This window comes from Strongyloides ratti, assembly GCF_001040885.1.
Source record: "Strongyloides ratti genome assembly S_ratti_ED321, chromosome : 2".
Classification (NCBI taxonomy): domain Eukaryota; kingdom Metazoa; phylum Nematoda; class Chromadorea; order Rhabditida; family Strongyloididae; genus Strongyloides; species Strongyloides ratti.
In genome coordinates this window covers 8,409,256-8,428,907 of record NC_037308.1, presented here as the reverse complement: position 1 = coordinate 8,428,907, position 19,652 = coordinate 8,409,256, and the positions used below count along the sequence as shown (strand labels likewise).

At 23.0% G+C, this 19,652-nt stretch overlaps 6 protein-coding genes across 6 annotated transcripts in view; 4 read left to right on the top strand and 2 right to left on the bottom strand.

Moving 5' to 3' along the window:
• Nucleotides 1–1,379: 1,379 nt before the first annotated feature.
• Nucleotides 1,380–2,771, top strand: SRAE_2000268900 (Domain of unknown function DUF23 domain-containing protein; the record flags this gene model as incomplete). Its single annotated transcript, XM_024653786.1, has 2 exons — nt 1,380–2,393; nt 2,445–2,771. The coding sequence occupies 2 exons, from the start codon at nt 1,380–1,382 to the stop codon at nt 2,769–2,771; spliced, it is 1,341 nt and encodes a 446-aa protein (XP_024507228.1).
• A 1,072-nt stretch (nt 2,772–3,843) lies between these two features.
• On the top strand, nt 3,844–5,141 carry SRAE_2000268800 (N-acetyllactosaminide beta-1,3-N-acetylglucosaminyltransferase; the record flags this gene model as incomplete). The annotated part of the gene is made up of 3 exons (XM_024653785.1): nt 3,844–3,946; nt 3,999–4,879; nt 4,923–5,141. The coding sequence occupies 3 exons, from the start codon at nt 3,844–3,846 to the stop codon at nt 5,139–5,141; spliced, it is 1,203 nt and encodes a 400-aa protein (XP_024507227.1).
• A 760-nt stretch (nt 5,142–5,901) lies between these two features.
• SRAE_2000268700 (Protein of unknown function DUF4535 family-containing protein) lies at nt 5,902–6,145 on the top strand (the record flags this gene model as incomplete). Its single annotated transcript, XM_024653783.1, has 2 exons — nt 5,902–5,906; nt 5,947–6,145. 2 exons carry the CDS (start codon nt 5,902–5,904, stop codon nt 6,143–6,145), a joined length of 204 nt encoding a protein of 67 aa, XP_024507226.1.
• Nucleotides 6,146–8,904: 2,759 nt separating this feature from the next.
• Nucleotides 8,905–9,297, top strand: SRAE_2000268600 (Hypothetical protein; the record flags this gene model as incomplete). The annotated part of the gene is made up of 1 exon (XM_024653782.1): nt 8,905–9,297. The coding sequence occupies one exon, from the start codon at nt 8,905–8,907 to the stop codon at nt 9,295–9,297; it is 393 nt and encodes a 130-aa protein (XP_024507225.1).
• A 1,820-nt stretch (nt 9,298–11,117) lies between these two features.
• SRAE_2000268500 (Hypothetical protein) lies at nt 11,118–19,424 on the bottom strand (the record flags this gene model as incomplete). Its single annotated transcript, XM_024653781.1, has 1 exon — nt 11,118–19,424. One exon carries the CDS (start codon nt 19,422–19,424, stop codon nt 11,118–11,120), a length of 8,307 nt encoding a protein of 2,768 aa, XP_024507224.1.
• Nucleotides 19,425–19,629: 205 nt separating this feature from the next.
• SRAE_2000268400 (Hypothetical protein) overlaps nt 19,630–19,652 on the bottom strand; it is a gene marked incomplete at both ends in the record, with an annotated part of 6,355 nt that continues 6,332 nt past the window's right edge. Inside the window, one exon of the mRNA XM_024653780.1 lies at nt 19,630–19,650. Coding sequence (XP_024507223.1) covers nt 19,630–19,650 — 21 coding nt within the window. The remainder of the gene's footprint in view (nt 19,651–19,652) is intronic.

Sequence of the window (19,652 nt, the reverse complement as noted above, 5' to 3'; positions counted from 1 at the left end):
TTTAATTTAAATTTAAAATTGATAACAGATAAAAAACTTTTTTTTTTCTAAAATTACTATCAAAAGACAAATATAAAGTGACAATTTTTGATTACTTATCATAATCCACCAACTCAGTTCATAAAATTTTATTAGTTATTTATTTATTAATTATTTATTAGTAATATTATTCCATAATTTTGGTATATTACTTTTTATTAAAAAAAGTATACTTGTTTTCAGTTAGCCTTTTTTTTTATGTAATTTTTTTTTTCTATAATAAAAAAAAATTTAAATTTCAAATGATATTGTCTGATAAAGTTTCAAATAGAGATGGTTAATGTTTAGATATAAATAACATTAAAAAAATTTTTTTTAAAATAATGTTTAATATAGAATAACATTATCAAAACTTTGTTTAGATCATATATTAGATAACATGGTATTAAAAATTAACCAATCAAATAAAAATTATTTTAAAAGTTTTTTTTTCCCAAAATAACATTAATAATTTAATATAAATAAAATAATAAAAATGATTATACAAATTAAGATATAAATATTTTGTTGTTAAATTAACAGTAATAATTTATATCAATTCAGTACCATTCATTTTAAATAAGTTATCTAAAATAATATAATTATTATTTTAAGTAAAAAATGTTTATATTAGTAGCACATTTCAAAAGTTTAGTGTTTCTAATAAAATTATATTAATAATAGTATATATATAAAAATATTGGTAAATTTAAATGAAATTTGTTTTGTTTTAAAAGTTTTACTAAATTATCACTGTTAAATAATATTAATATTATAGTATAAATATTAATCTTAAAGAAATCTTCTATTTTTTAAGTTACTAATTTTTTTTGCAAATTTTACCAAAACATTTTTTAATGTTTATTTTTCAATTACAAAAAATTTAATCTTTGTATTTGTGGACGAGTAATTGAATTGAATATTCTGGTAAATATTTCTAAATAATCATAATTAAGTGGTAGCCTTTTTTTTTTGAGTGAAAAAGAAAATATTCTATGGCATATGTTTTTAACGTAACGATTAAGTAAATTATTCATTGACAAATATCTCATATACTTAAATATAGTATTTAATTTTTGTTCTGTAAAAAAAAGTAATTTATAAAGTTTAAAAATTAATGTAATAAATAAAACATAATTTTTTTTATTATAATTAGTATATTTTGATTAATTTATATACTTAATATTTTTTAGAAAATGATAAGAATTAAAAAACAAAAATTATTCCTTCTATTATTCCTTATCCTTATATTTTTGTGTGAATTTTTTTTTGAATATCTTATATTTGACAAATTAAAAGATATAATTTTATTTTATAAAACTGATAAAAATATTAATCATAGTTTAAATTATACTAATTTTATGGAAAATCAAAAGATAAATTTTAACAATTTTAAATACTCAACAAATGTCTCCGAAAAATCATTAATATTATTAAATTTTAATTTGGTAGAAAAAGAAGTTTCTATTAATGTTTTTTCATATTTTATTTATGGTTTTGGTTTTGCAAGATGTGTCTCAATTAATAAAAATATTAATATGTTTAAACTAATATTATATGAAAAAAAAAGAAATTTATATATTGTTGGTAATACATCAAGTATCGTTAAGGAATGTCCATGGAGTTGGGCAGGTAAATGTGAATGGAATTCATTTTATGTTGTCTTTTATATTCCTAATAATTTTGTAAAAAATCTTGAAAATATTACAATATTTAATTTATATACATCAACAAAACTTGATGTTACAATAAAAAGAACCTATAATACAAAAAAAAATATAGATAATTTAACAATTTGCGTACCACCATTATATTGGTATAACAATTTTCTTCAATTATTTTTATTCACCGAAATTTGGAAATTACATGGAGCATCTCATTTTATTTATTATTATTATTCTGTCTCTGAAAATGTAATGAGTCTTTTAAAATATTATGAATCTAAACAAATAGTAACATTAATTCCATATAAAAGTTTACCAAAATCTAATTTAATAGATCCAAATAAAAGTGTTTATCGTTATGGTCATTTAACTGCAATAAATGATTGTTTACAAAAAAGATACTCCAAATATTCTACAGTTATTGATGTTGATGAATTTTTATATTATAATGAAACAATATTTTTAAATAAAGAAAATTTTTATCAATATATTGAAGAGATATTTAAAAAAAATAAAAAATTAAGTGGTATATTATTTTCACATCATGGTTTACAAATTGATACAAAAAATATGAAAGATGATTTTGAATTTTTACAAAAAACTTATATAAATTATTTTAAAGGACCACAAAAATATATAATTAAATCAAATAGAATAGAAATTGTTGATTCACATAAACCATTAAAATATATGAAATATAACATTAAAACAGTATGTTTCATTTATATAAAAAAAATTGATAAATATATATATATTTTTTAGATAAATTTTAATGATGCTTTCCTTTTACATTTACGTGCTAATTGGGCATACAAAAATAATAAAATTTACCATAAAATTAACTTAATCTCATTAAATCAAACAAAACTAATAAGTGATCAATTTATGTATATTAAAAAAATATTAAAATTTTCAAAAGAATTTAACTTTCAGACTGATGCATTAATGATAATGAATAAATGCCTAAGTAAGTGGAAGATGAATGGTTGTAAGATACCTAATGATTTTTGTCAAAAAGAACTATTAGATGTTGAAAAATGGATAAAAAGTGATGATATATATACACCAGAACATTACTTAATTTTATAAAAATACTTTGTTTAAAAGAAAAAAAAAATTTTTTTTTTCAACTCTACAAATGTTAAAATTAGTTATAATGCAAATAAAATGACTAATATTTAATGGATTATTTATTTAAATATTACCAAAAAAAATTAATTTCCATTGATAGTATAATTATATTTATACAAAGTTATTAAGATTACACATTTAAATTTTTTTAATAATTCTAATAATAAAAAAAAAAGACAATATATAAAGGATAAAATTATTTAAAGTTCCTTTATAATGATGACGAGATGTCTCTAATATTAACAATTACCTTTTTTTTTAAAAATGAATTGTATTGTTAAAGTTTTTAAATTTCTTAATCCTGTTTTATGAAAAATTTCTTTTTTTTTAAGATATATTATATCTTGTTATAGAAATATAATTGCGTTTATAGCTTTACTATCATTTTATGATTAATAATATTTAATGAAAAGTAAATAAGAAGTATTAAATGTTGCAAAGAGATGTATGTAAATTTAATTTGCATGATTTTTATTATATTTAGTTGTTAATTTACTTATGTCAAAAATGCTCAGCTTATTAAACATTTATATGAATTTCACTTATATTATATTTGATTTTAAATATATTCAATGATCTTTATAAAAGTGCAGTTATTCTAATATATAATATATTTAACCTGATCTTAGAAAAAAGAAATTACATAAGTTTATTTAATTAATACAATAAGATTAAATCAATTTAATAATTTATTAAGTTCAATATTTCCATTTTAAATTGTAGAAAAGGAATATGAATTGATTTTTTATATTATACACTATAATTGTGATGTAATACTATTAGGTAATTTTTTTAACTGTTTTAGTTTTTGATCTGGGCATTATAAAATATAACATATAATATATTTACCAGTCCGTTTTTTATATTGATAGTTTTTTTTTTGTAAAAAAAACTAATTTATTATTTGAATCTTTTTATTGTTTACTTTAAATAATTAATTAAACTTATGATTATGATTACTAATTAATACATTTGTATTTTATATATTAAATGATACTTAATACAACTATTATATTTAGAAAAATTTTATATGATCACAAAAAATAATATAAGGATAGCTATTTTTTTGTTTTTTTTCTTTATCTCAAATTTTTTAAATGCAAAAAAAAATAATAATGCTGCAAATTATACAAGTAAGTTTTATTTTAATAAAAAAAATTATATCAACTTTTTTTTTTTTTTTAGAATTTTCCATTTATCGATATAATTCAAATTATTTGTTTATACCTAATATTATTAAACAAAATACAAAATTTGAAAAAAACAGAATAACTTTAATATTACATTGTAGTAGTGATTACTTAAAAGAATCATTTGCTGGGCATATCAAAAATTGGCCAGGACCCATCTCTCTTGGTATTTATTTAAGATCTCCAATTATTAATTCTGTAGAATCATTATGTGCTTATTGTACACTTAAAAATTTTCATATATCAAATGATAATCTTTCAGCTCACTTTATTTATAAACATTCATCATCAAAACCATTAAAAAAGTCAACCTCTGAATTGGGATACTTTTTATCTAATTTTAATTGTACAAGAAAAGATTTATTAGAAAAAATTTGTAAAATACCACCAAAAAGTGATTTACAAAAAATTGAACAAATGAATGAGTATCCAATAAATGTTGTTAGGAATATTGCAAGAAAATTATCTAGAACAAATTTTATATTAATTGCTGATTTTGATCATATGTTTTCGGAAAATTTTGAAAAAAAAGTTTTACCATTGGCAGAGATGTATCTTGGAAATAATTCAAAAAATGTTCTTGTATATAGAATTTTTGAAATAAATCAAAATGCAACTAGAGAACCTAAAAATAAAAAAATTTTAGAAAAAATGATGATTGATAATGAGGCTTTTATTTTTCATCATTACTATCCAAAAGGTCATAATATACCGAGATTAAAACAATGGTTTCAAGTTCCAGATTCTGATAAACCAAAAATACAAATAGAAGTTCTGTATATGGAAAGTGCATGGGAACCACAATTTATAAGTAATCGTGATATACCTTTACATGATGAAACTTTTCCATATCCTGTAAGAGATAATACAAATTTAGTAAGTATATAATTATTTTTTTATTATTTATTTTTTTTATTAGCGTTGGGCAATGTGTAGAATGGGTTATCATTATCTTATTTTAAATGATGTTTTTATGTATCATAGAGGATTAAAAGCAGAAATTGAAAATAAATTAGTTAAAAGAGCCAGAGCAAGAGCATGGAAGCAATATATTAATTCATTGACACAATTTAATCAAAAAATGGATACATTATTTCCGGATACAAAAAAAAAATGTCCAAAATTAGATCCTGATTAAAACTACAAATATATGATCACTTTTCAATAGAGTATATTATTATTGTAAAACAAATAATATATAAATATCTTTAAACTATTAAAAAAAATTTTTTATTTAAAAAAAATCTACTATAATTTTATTCATTTATTACCAATTTTCTTTTTCCATTCTATATAATTATAGTGTAATCTAAATACATCACATTAATGCAAATATTTTGAAATGACGAAAAAACCCATCTTAATTACAAGTTAAATATAAGATAAAATATTTCAAAATATTTCTACATATATTTATTTGAAAAGTATGTAATATATTTGATAGATGATAATACGTCATCCTAATTTTTACCACAAAATTGAATTTAATTTTGCACAGAAACTATTAAATAAATATTTTTGCAAAAATTATAATTATTAATAGAAAACAATTTAAATATAAAATAAATAAAATTAATTTAAAAAGTTTTTTTTTGTTGGTTGTTGTTGTTGCATATGTATATAATTTATGTATTTACAAGTTTAATAAGAAAAGCTTCGAAAATATGTAAATTATTTTTATATGTTAAAATAAAATGTTTTTATTATATAATTCTTTAAGTTTTAAAGTGAAAAATAATTATATTAGAAATTATTAATAAACAAATTTTTAAAATTATAATATTAATATATAAAAATTAAAGAAAATTTTTAATTGAATTGGAATATTTTTTAAGTGAAACTATTAATTGAGTAACAAATTATAAGCATACATTTTTACAATTGCAGAATACCAAAAAATGCTGTAAGATTATCAAAGATAATAAAATTATAACATATTTTAGAAGTAAAAAAGATTTTCTAATGGGTGTATTTTCTAATTTATTATTTTTAACTATTGGAGGTTATAGTGGTGTATATATTTCACAAAATTACAGAATTCCACAATTACATTCTCCCACTGAATTGATACAAATTGCTAAAGAATATTATAAAAAATTTGAGGAAATTCACAGTATCAAAAAGAAGAATGATGAAACTTAACATTTTATAAGAATTTAAGAATATGATGAAATTGAAGACATTACTAAATTTATTAAAACTGTTTTTATAATTTGTTAATAATATTCATTTCTAATCTTATAACTAAAAGTTATGACATGTTTTACATTGATAAAAATAAATATTTAATTAAGATAAAGTTTTAAAAAATTGTACTAAATTTCTATTTTAATATCTAATAACAATTAATATTTCTTTTTGAACTTTTTTTAATCTTAAAAAAAAGTTAAATAAAACAAACATATTCTAATGAGATGGTTTGTCTAATAAAAATCAAAAAGAAAAAAAATTTTTGAATCTTAAATTTTTAAAAAACACTCTTCAAACATAAAAATTGTTTATTATTATTAATAATATTATTCACTTTGACATTAATTGAATTTTAAAATAAAAATCAAACATTAAATAATTTCTTTTTTTGTTATAGAAATTGCTTAAAATATCATTTCAATTAATTTTTTATTTTATCAATTGATGGAGATAGAAGAAATAAGTAATTTTGTTTTTTAATTTTAGTTCTAAGATAAAAAAAAAAGTCCTATTGTTTTAAGAACATTTAATTTATTATTGTGATAATTATTACTTTTGTCCTATTTTCATTTTATTATTTAAATAATATTTTCTTTCATTGTAGTTTGATGAATGATAAACAATCATGATATTTATATTGTTAAATAGATAAATTTAGATTAAAAATATTAAAAAGTAATTATTAATAAGATTAAATTTAAGATATTTAAATATATAGGTAATCAATAAAATACATATGCAAATACTTTTTTTTATCAAAATGTGTCATTAAAAATACATGATATAAATATTTACTTTTTATTATTTATTTATTATTATTATTGTAATTAAAATAAGTTATTATTTTTTTTTTAAAATACTAAATTTTTATAAAGTAATGCTTGGTTAATCTATTATCAATTTTTTAATGTGTAACTCATTTTCATGTTTAATTAATAATATTATAATTTTCTTATTTTACAAAGAAATATATGGTTGTTAAAAACAAATACATCATTTTCTATAACAAGTTCCCTGGAAATATTTTTAATAAAAAATTATATCAAAACATTTATTTAAAAGATCACATTTTGATCATTAGGTAACCCTTAAACACCAGGTTTCCTATTATTACTTTTAAACAATGCAAAAGTCTTGTGATCAATCATTGAAGAAATAATAATCATAAAAATAATTTTTTTATTACTATTTTATTTGCTTAAAAGCTTCACGCAAGATAAATTTAAAAATATAAAACCTTTATTGTTTCTTGTTACAGTTTTGTCATAGATATTTAACAAACTTTTGTTCTTATTAGCAAACAATTTTGTGATTAATGAAATAATATGAAAAAATTTTACACAATTTGGTAAAATATTATTTAAAAAAGTATTATATCACAAGATTTAATATTTTATTAAATGAAAAGATAAAACTTTTACTATTAACAGTAATAATTTTTATAAATACATAAAAGTTAATTTTAAAAATAATTAAATTTTTTATAATCATCTTTTAAGTCATATGATAAAGAGAACCCTTAATCATAAATTATATTACAAACATCGAATTAAAATAATAAAAAAAAAATTTTCTAACATTCTTTTAAATTTTGAAGGGTATCCACTATAATTAATAGTCAAAAAAACATGACATTTGATATAAAGTACAACTTTAATGAAAGGTATTCCCCATAATAAAATTACTTAAAAATATTTGACTAGTAATGACATTTTGACAAACAACAATTTTTACAGCATTTAAAAATAACATTTAATAATGTCTTTTATGATTTATATTTTTATACCACCATTCAAAATGTTGTTATTTTTAAAATTAATATCAATCTCTCATAAAAACATTTATAAAAATATAAATTTATAAATAAATTTTTTATTTTTTTTGCAAAAATAAAATTATTGTTATCCTGATACCATTAAAAAATATTATTTTTATTGTTACATTATAAAATATAACTTTATATTTTTATTAATAGACATGATACACACTCGATGACATAATCATTTTATTAAGAAAAATTAGTCTATAAAAGTAATATCATTTTAAAAAATATAAACAATTTTTTTGAATAAAATTATATTATATAACTTATCATTGACATTATTTAAATGAAAAAAAAAACAAACAAATAATTTATAAGATGTAATTAAATAATTAGAAGAAGGAAAGAAAAAAAAAATTAATCTTTTTGTGGTCTTCGACAATTTCTTATCAACACGTTTTCCAAAAATTAAAAAATTCACGTATTCAAAAAGAAAAAAATTTTTGTTAAAGACAGTTGCTACTAAATAATTTTGATTTGTTTGAGAAGGAATACCCTTCGTTGAGATACGCAGCAAAAAATAAAGATATGATAATATGATTGTGCTGGCAGCAATTCAATGATATAATGTGTAAACATAAGTTGATTCACAGACATTTCTTTAAACAATGACATTCACGATGATAGAGAGCCACCTTTTTTTGTATACTTTAACGTTATATTATATTATGTGGCTAAATGTCAAGCCCAGTACATACTACTGGGGCATCACCAATTATTGGTTTGATGTTGATTATAAAACGTATTCAAAGTGACGGAATATACCAGCATAAAAGAGAAGAAGTGAAAGGAGGAATACCATTTTGGTAAATTGTCAAATTATTTCTTACTTTTTTACATACATCTATTACATTTCTTAATTAGTGTGTAATTTATTATTTTATCTATAATGGAAAGAACTGGTGATAATGATTGTATTCCTAATATTTTTATTGGAACATCTAACACAACAAATGATATTTTATTTGAAAGTGCTGGTATTTCACATACCTTTAGACAAGTTTCATCAAATTCTGGTGAAGAGGAATACAATATTAAAGAGTGTAAATCTAGAAAACATTCAAGTATGATGGATTTTTCACAGATGATTCGGGCTGAAATTTTTAAAGCTATCAATACAAATTGTGATGACGAGAGTGTTGTTGATAAACGACGCCAAGATCCAATGATGAGAACACGTAAAGTAAACCTTGTTGCTCAACTTCAACATTACTTCAAGGAGGATGCAATTTATATTAATGAACATTCCCAAGGAACTTCTAGTGCGGTTGTGTCATATTAAAATTTTTTTTTTTTTTAAAAAAAAGATTATAATTCAAACAAATAAAAAAAAAAAAAATGTTGCAGTATCTCTTTGGTTTAATGCGATAAATTTCCGTTAACCATGGCTATTTCTTACAATCTCAATTTGTATAATTACATTGTAACTTTATATACGAAACAACTTTTCTGCACTATCTGGTTACAGGTTATGATTGATATGTGTAATGTAATTATTTAACCATTTATCTATGGTTCGATAAAAATTTAAGATATTTTATAACAAAAGTATATATTTTATCTTTAGTTTTTGTATATAATGTTTTATACGTTAAATTTCTATTTATTGTAATCTTTAAAATAATAAAATATCTATATAAATTTTCTATAACTTATATATATTAAGTAAAAATAAAAAAAAAAAAGTGGTGATAAATTACTTTTTTTTTCTTTCATATTTTAAATACATAATAAGTAAATATATTTATAAATGAGATGATTAAGAAATAACAATGTAAATAAATTTTCTTTGTTTTTTTATACAAATGTATTTAATAATTTTATACTTATAAAAAAAAGAGCAAAAATAATTTTGAAGTTCAGAGTTAAAAATTAACCTTTATCAACAATAATTGAGGTCATTAAAAGAGTAATACTATCATTTAACGCTTGATAAAACTAAATATTCAATTAAAATAATATACATGGTCAATCAAAAAAGTTTTCCTTAATACATTGTAACTGTATATATGCATATATATATATTATTTTATTTTTTCATTTATAAAAATTGATAATTACATTAATTATAATAAGTAAAATATTAATATGTAACTGGAGGTAATTAAAAAATCATTAATAAAAAAAAACAACATTACTTTTTTTTTAATCAAACCACTTTTTAAATTTAATCTTTTATATCATAATTTTTTATTTTTATTTTATTTAATATATGATAAATAGTAGTTTTATAAAACCACTGCACGCCAACTTTTTTCAACGGGAAACTACTAATAAATAACAATATGTACATTATATTACTTAATTTATTATTTATAATAATCACTAACATAAGTCTAACAAAAATCTTAAAAATTAACATATATATAAAGCTATCAGTCACTAAGTAAAAAAAAAAAAAGAGAACCAATAATCAAAAATTTTTATAAATATAATAGTATAAATAAGCAATAATATGTAAATAAATTATTTTATTTACATTAAAATATTTTTAAACATAAATTAATAGTAAGTTATAAGAATTATTTAAAAAGAAAAATTACTTTGGTTTGTAAGTTTAACAAATTTATTTTAAAAATTATTTACTTATTAAAAAGACACTAAATGGAAGTGTCATTGCAATGAGATTATAAAATGTTTTTATTATAAATTTAAATGTCTTTTAATTGTTCACCAAATAATTATATAATGTTAGATTAAAATAATTTAAATTTTTTTAATATTTATTTAATATAAATAATTGAAAGAAATATAAATTTCTTTCTAAGTATTAATTATAAATTAAAAATATTTAAAGTTAAAATTTTTTAGTTTAATTATTCATCATTTCATTTTATGTATGATAAATATTATACTTTGTAAAAAAAATAATATTATTTATATAAAAATAAAAAAAAACACATTTTATAATAGTTTTAAATAATAAAATTGTTTGCATAAATAAATTAAATATTTTTTTTGTAAATATATGTTAATATAAATGATAATATTAAAAAATTTTTTATTTAACAAAGTATGTATAAAAATGTAATTTTTTGTAAATTTAATGAAAATATATTTATAATTTTATGAATTATATTTTTTAATTTAAATTTGAAAATCTTATATGACATTACAATAATGTTTAACATTTGTTCGGGCTCTTCTAAATGGTGCATTTGAAGTTCTAGTATCTTTATTTTCTATTTTAACATCATTGTCGTTTGGTACATCAGTTGTAAATGAATATCTTTGTTCGAAAGAAGTTTTTCCAATTTCTTCTATAGGAGGAAGATCTAAGTATAAATTATTTAGAGATTTATCATGTTCAATAAGACCAGAATTTTGATAATGTAAACTGTTAGGGGGTGGAATTGTTGAAGGAAAATCAAGATCATATCTTTGAATACGTTGCATTGAATAAAGTGGTTCAGTTGATGCACGGGTTTTGTAACCTGAAGTGCCTGATAATTCTATTGGAGCATTTCTTACTGCTTGCTCATATTCAAAACGTCTTTTTATTTGTTGGTTGTCTGGAGTAAAAGATACAGTTTCAGGATGTCGTTCTGTTGATCGACCATTACGATTATAATTTAATGTATTATTTAAAGTATAATAATGTGGTCTTGATTCACTTCGTGATCTATGATATAATCTAGAATAATTAATTGGATGATTTAAAGGTCCTTTATAGTTAGGATCCGTTTGTAACATTATATCTCTTTTATTTCCATCTCTTTCAAATGTCTGTAATGGACTTTCAGCAACATGATCATGTATAGCTTTACCACTATCTACAGAACTTATATGTTTATTATTATTATATGGTGGATTGAAGTTGCTTATTACAACATTTTCAGTGACTGTTTTTTGATTTTGACCATAACGATTTATTGTAGAATCTAATCTTTTAGAATAAGTAATTGTTGTTGTTTCTGTTATTGTAGTCCAACCCTTATGTCTTCTACGTTTATTTTCAGAAGATTCACGATCATATGTCTCAACGAATTGTTTAAAGCTTGTATTATCATTAGATGGTAACTTATAATTTTTAATATTTAATGAACTACGAATTGGCGTAGATGTTGCCAATGGTTTGCTACTAATTAATTCGCGATTTTTCATTTTTGCGTCATACTTTCGAAGGTAGACTTCAAATGATGGTGATAATGATCGTGAAGGATGAAGATTATTATGTAAATTACTATATTCTATAGTTGTTGGTAACAAATAGTTATATTGAATATCAGAATAATTTTTTAAAATAGATGTGGTAGGTGAAGAATGTGTATTATATGAAATATATTCTGAACCCACTTTTGATGGATCATTGTTAATAGATAAATTGTTTTCTGAAGTTATCTTAAATGATTTTGGATCAATAATAATGTTAGATGACTTTGATTTTGAAAGGTAATCACTATTGTTTCCTGAAAAATCATAGTTTGAAGATTTTGATAAAGGAACTGAATCAGAATATGTAGAAGTAAATTCAACATGTCTTTTTGATGGAGATGAAACAGATCTTCCTTTCTTATAAGAATTATTAGAATATTTCATATTTTCAGGTTTATTGTCACCAACTAAGTCTATATTTTTTTCATTTATAATAGATTTATGCAAATTTTGATAAGGTGCAAAACTATCTGTTATTTTCATAATATTATCAACAGGTTTTGGTCGAAGAGGTGAAAAAGTATCTCGGGATATTGGTTGAGGTGATTTTGTAATACTACCTGATAAATCTCTCAATTTTTCTTTTGGTTTTTGTTTTTCCTTATCATTTAATTTTGATTCAAATATTGGGGTTGTCAAATAAACAGAAGGTTGTTCTTTTTTAGCGTTAATAGTTTTTTTAATAATATGTGATTCATTAAAATCTTTAACAGTTGGAGAAGAAATTTTAATATTACTTTTTAAATTAATATTAGATTTGATAGCATTTCCATCATCTAATGTCTCAAATCTATTATCAATATTTTTAGAAATTAATTCAGTATCATCAATTTTACTAGAATATAAATAAGAAGATGTATCATGAATATCAACCAAATCACTACGTAAATCTTTTGATTTTGATTCAACATGATGCTCTAGTGCTTCTTTAGGTAACACAGTTTCACTATAATTAGAACTTTGAACATATTTCTGTGGACTCAAATCATCTTTGTAATTATAATCATTTCCATCATTTCTCAATAAAGTACTATCAGATAAATATTTATTTGACAAATCATTAGCATTATAATTATAATTTGACGTTGGAGAATGTAACAATGATTCCATTTCTTTGTCCTTGGTGCTATCCAAAATATTTGTTGAGAGGTTAATATCCTTAGTAACTACAGAAGAGTATTCAGTTGGAATCTTTTCGACAATTTGTTCCAATGGAACTTCAAATAACTCCGAAGAAAGTTTCATTTCTTCTAATTTTCCTGTATAAGGCTCTGAAGTTGGATATTCTTTGTAGTCTTTTTTAAACATTCCAATAATATCATCCTTGAGATGCTTTCCTTTATCCAAAAATGATTCCTTTTGATCTTTTAATTTTCTTTCATCGATAAGTTTTATTTTTTCACTTTTTTCAGGTAATTTATCGTAAAATCCAGAAGGAATTTTTTCAATACAATGCTTTAAAGGAACATTAGATAACTCTCTTGCAAACTTAGATTCTTCTAATTTGCCAATATATGGTTCTGAATCATAGGGATAATCATGCGATTTCCCACTAAAAATATTTGTGATCTTTGCAAATCTTCCTTTCTTATCTTCAGAATCATAAAATTCTTTTTCAATTATTTTAGTTTCTTCTTTTGGTCTATCTACTACTGTATAATAACCAACATGATATTTAGAAACATATGAATCCAATGGTTCTTGATCAAGATCATATTGCTTATTTATGTTATCAATTGTTCCAAAATATGGCTCTGAAATTGGAACATTACTGTAATTTTTTTTGAATACTCCAGAAATGTCTTCTTTCATATATTTTTCTTTATCTAGATCAGATTCAACATTAATATCAACTACATCAACAGCTTTCAGAAATTCGTCTTTTTCAATTAATTTGTCGTAACATCCAGAAGGAATTGTCTCAACATGCTGATCTAATGGACTTGCAAAAAGTTCATAAGAAGGTTTGATTTCTTCTAATTTACCACTGTATGGTTCTGAATCAACAGGATAATCAGCAGACTTTCCACTAAAAATACTAGTAATCTTTGCAAATCTTCCTTTTTTATCTCCAGAATCACTTGGTTCATTTTGAAATTCTTTTGTTTCTTCTTTTTGTTTTTCTATTATTGTATAATATCCAACATGATATTTAGAAACATGTGAATCTATCGGTTGTTGATCAAGATCTTGGTGTTTATTAATGTTATCAATTGTTCCAAGATATGGCTCTGAAACTGGATAATCACTGTAGTCTTTTTTAAATACCCCAAGAATATCATCTTTAAGATGTTTTCCTTTTTCTAAAAGCGATTCACCTGGTTCTCTTTTTTCTTCTACATCGACTGTTTTTAATATCTCATCTTTCTCAATTAATTTATCATAGAATCCAAAAGGAATTTTTTCGACATGTTGATCCAATGGAACACTAGATAATTCAAATGAAGGCTTATTTTCCTCTACTTTACCAATGTATGGTTCAGAAACAGGATAATCTCTATGATCCTTTTTAAACATTCCAAGAATATCATCTTTAAAATGTCTTCCTTTTTCTAATAGAGATTCTTTTGGTTCTTTAATTTCTTTTACATCAAGTGTATTAAATGGTTCATCTTTCTCAATTAACTTATCATAGTACCCAGAAGGAATTGTTTCAACATGTTGCTCTAATGGTACACCTGATAATTCAGATGAAGGTTTGGTTTCTTCTAATTTACCTTTATATGGTTCTGAATCTACTGGATAATCAACAGATTTTCCACTGAAAATACTAGTGATCTTGGCAAATCTTCCTTTTTTGTCCCCAGAATCACTAGGTTCTTTTTGAATTACTTTTGTTTCTTCTTTTGGTTTTTCTATTGTTCCATAATATCCAACATGATATTTGGAAACATGTGAATCAATTGGTTCTTGGTCAAGATCATGATGTTTATTAATGTTATCAATTGTTCCAAGATATGGCTCTGAAACTGGATAATCGATGTAATCTTTTTTGAATACTCCTAGAATTTCATCTTTCAAATGTTTTCCTTTATCTAAAAGTGATTCTTTTAGTTCTTTTATTTCAGCCGTGTCGCTAGTTGCTGATGGTTCATGTTTAATAAGTTTATCATAATATCCAAAAGGAATATTATCGATATATGAATGTAACGAATCTCCAGATAATTCTTTTGATGGTTTCGTTTCTTCTAATTTACCAATATATGGCTCAGAATCCATTGGATAATCTCGATAATTCTTTTTAAATATACCCAAAATATCTTTTTTTAAATGTTTTCCTTTTGATAAAAGGGATTCTTTTGGCTCTCTAACTTCTCCAGAATTAACAGTTTTTGTTGATTTATCTTTTTCATTTTTACTAAGTTTATCATAGTACCCAGTAGGAATATTTTCAACATATTCTTCAATTGGGAACCCGCAAAATTCTAAAGATGGTTTACTTTCCTCTATTTTACCAATATATGGTTCAGAAACCGGATATTCCAAATGATCCTTTTTAAATAATCCAAAAATATCTTCTTTTAAATGCTTTCCTTTGTCTAAGAAAGATTCTTTAGTTTCTTCTGTTTGAACTGTTTTTAATTGTTCATCTTTCTTTATTTTATCGTAAAAACCGGAAGGAATTTTTTCAATATGTTGTTCCAATGGAATTCCAACCAAATCAGACAAGGGCTTGGTTTCTTCCAATTTGCCCATATATGGTTTTTGATCTATTGGATAATCAATCGTCTTGTCACTAACAATATTCATAATTTTAACCAATCTTTCTTTTTTGTCATTCGTATCAATTAGTTCTTTTGGTTTTTCTATTGTTCCATAATATCCAACATGATATTTAGATACTTGTGAATCTAATGGTACTTGATCAAGATCATTATCTTTACCAATATAGTCAATTACTCCTACATATGGTTCAGAAACTGGATAATCGCTGTAGTCTTTTTTGAATACACCAAGAAGTTCATCCTTCAAATGTTTTCCTTTATCTAAAAGAATTTCTTTCATTTTTCCTTCATTTACAATTTCTACTTTTTCATCATTAGTTATTATTTTATCATAATATCCAGTTGGAATTTTTTCAACATATTGTTGAAGTGGCGATCCACGTAATTCAGAAGAAGGCTTTGTTTTGTCTAATTCTCCTATATATGGTTCCGACATTGGATAATCTTTGTAATCTTTTTTAAATACTCCTAGAATTTCGTCTTTCAAATGTTTTCCCTTTTCCAAAAGCGTTTCTCCTAGTTCTTTTGTTTCTTCTTTATCATCATTCTTTGGTAAGCCGTCAACTATTTCTTGTATTACAAGTTTTTCATAGTATACTGTAGGAATTTTTTCAACATGTTGTTGTAGTGGAACTCCAGTTAATTCAGATGTAGGCTTAGTTTCTTCAACTTTACCAATATATGGTTCAGAAACTGGGTAATCACTATAGTCTCTTTTAAATACTCCAAGAATTTCATCTTTAAAATGTTTTCCTTTTTCTAAAAACGATTCTACTGGTTCTTTAATTTCTTTTACATCGACTGTTTTCAATAGTTCATCATTTTCAATTAATTTATCATAGTATCCAGAAGGAATTGCTTCAACATGTTGATCCAAAGGAACATTAGATAATTCAGATGAAGGCTTACTTTCATCTAATTTACCTGTATATGGTTCAGATACTGGGTAATCACCATGACTCTTTTTAAACATTCCAAGAAAATCATCTTTAAGATGCTTTCCTTTTTCTAAAAGTGATTCTTGTGGTTCTTTAATTTCTTCTACTTTAACTGTTTTTAATAACTCATCTTTCTCAATTAACTTATCATAGTAGCCAGAAGGAATTACTTCAACATGTTGATCCAATGGAATTCCTGATAATTCAGATGAAGGTTTGGTTTCTTCTAATTTACCTTTAAATGGTTTTAAATCTACTGGATAATCAACAGACTTTCCGCTGAAAATACTAGTAATCTTGGCAAATCTTCCTTTTTTGTCACCAGAATCACTTGGTTCCTTTTCAATTATTTTTGTTTCTTTTTTTGGTTTTTCTATTGTTCCATAATATCCAACATGATATTTAGAAACTTGTGAATCTATTGGTTGTTGATCAAGATCAGATTGTTTCTTAATGTTATCAATTGTTCCAAGATATGGTTCTGAAACTGGATAATCACTGTAGTCTTTTTTAAATACTCCAAGAATTTCATCTTTCAAATGTTTTCCTTTTTCTAAAAGTGATTCACCTGGTTCTTTAATTTCTTTTACATCAACTGTTTTCAATGGTACATCTTTTTCAATTAATTTATCATAGTATCCAGAAGGAATTGCTTCAACATGTTGCTCTAATGGTACATCTGATAATTCAGATGTAAGCTTAGTTTCTTCTAATTTACCTTTATATGGTTCTGAATCCATTGGATAATCAAATGATTTTCCACTAAAAATACTAGTAATCTTGGGAAATCTTCCTTTTTTGTCTCCAGCGTCACTAGGTTCTTTTTGAATTAATTTTGTATCTTCTTTTGGTTTTTCTAACGTTCCATAATATCCAACATGATATTTATAAACTTGTGAATCTATTGGTTGTTGATCAAGATCAGATTGTTTCTTAATGTTATGAATTGTTCCAAGATATGGTTCTGAAACTGGATAATCACTGTAGTCTTTTTTAAATACTCCAAGAATTTCGTCTTTCAAATGTTTTCCTTTTTCTAAAAGCGATTCTCCTGGTTCTTTAATTTCTTCTACATCGACTGTTTTTAATATATCATCTTTTTTAATTAATTTATCATAGTATCCTGTAGGAATTGTTTCAACATGTTGATCCAATGGAACACCTGATAATTCAGATGAAGGTTTAGTTTCTTCTAATTTACCAAAATATGGCGCTGAAACTGGATAATCACTGTAGTCTTTTTTAAATACTCCAAGAATTTCGTCTTTCAAATGTTTTCCTTTTTCTAAAAGTGATTCTCCTGGTTCTCTTTTTTCTTCTACTTCAACTGTTTTTAATGGTTCATCTTTCTCAATTAATTTATCATAGTATCCAGAAGGAATTGCTTCAACATGTTGTTGTAGTGGTACACCTGATAATTCAGATGAAGGTTTAGTTTCTTCTAATTTACCCGTAAATGGTTCAGAAACTGGGTAATCTGCATAATCTTTTTTAAACATTCCAAGAATATCATCTTTAAGATGCTTTCCTTTTTCTAAAAGCGATTCTCCTGGTTCTTTAATTTCTTTTACATCAACTGTTTTTAATGGTTCATCTTTTTCAACTAATTTTTCATAGTATCCTGTAGGTATTGCTTCAACATGTTGCTCTAATGGTGCACCTGATAATTCAGATGAAGGTTTAGTTTCTTCTAATTTACCACTATATGGTTCCGAATCTACTGGATAATCTATTGATTTTCCACTGAAAATACTAGTAATCTTGGCAAATCTTCCTTTTTTGTCCCCAGAATCACTTGGTTCTTTTTGAATTACTTTTGTTTCTTCTTTTGGTTTTTCTATTGTTCCATAATATCCAACATGATATTTAGAAACTTGTGAATCTATCGGTTGTTGATCAAGATCAGATTGTTTATTAATGTTATCAATTTCACCAAGATAAGGTTCTGAAACAGGATAATCACTGTAATCCTTTTTAAATACTCCGAGAATTTCGTCTTTCAAATGTTTTCCTTTTTCTAAAAGTGATTCACTTGGTTCTCTTTTTTCTTCTACTTCAACTGTTTTTAATGGTACATCTTTCTCAATTAATTTATCATAGTATCCAGAAGGAATTGCTTCAACATGTTGATCCAATGGAACTCCTGATAATTCAGTTGAAGGTTTAGTTTCTTCTAATTTACCAATGTATGGTTCAGAGACTGGGTAATCACTATGACCCTTTATAAACATTCCGAGAATTTCGTCTTTCAAATGTTTTCCTTTTTCTATAAGCGACTCCCCTGGTTCTTTTGTTTCTTCTACATCGACAGTTTTTAATGGTACATCTTTTTTAATTAACTTATCATAATGGCCAGAAGGAATTGCTTCAACATGTTGATCCAATGGAACTCCTGATAATTCAGATGAAGGTTTGGTTTCTTCTAATTTACCTTTATATGGTTCAGAAACTGGGTAATCACCATGACCCTTTTTAAACATTCCAAGAATATCATCTTTAAGATGCTTTCCTTTTTCCAAAAGCGTTTCTCCTGGTTCTTTTGTTATTTCTTTATCATCACTCTTTGGTAAGCCGTCAACTTTTTCTTCCATTACTAGTTTTTCATAGTATCCTGTAGGAATTTTTTCAACATGTTGAAGCAATTCCTACAGGATACTATGAAAAATTAGTTGAAAAAGATGAACCATTAAAAACAGTTGATGTTAAAGAAATTAAAGAACCAAGAGAATCGCTTTTAGAAAAAGGTAAGCCTCTTAAAGATGATATTCTTGGAATGTTTAAAAAGGATTATGCAGATTACCCAGTTTCTGAACCATTTA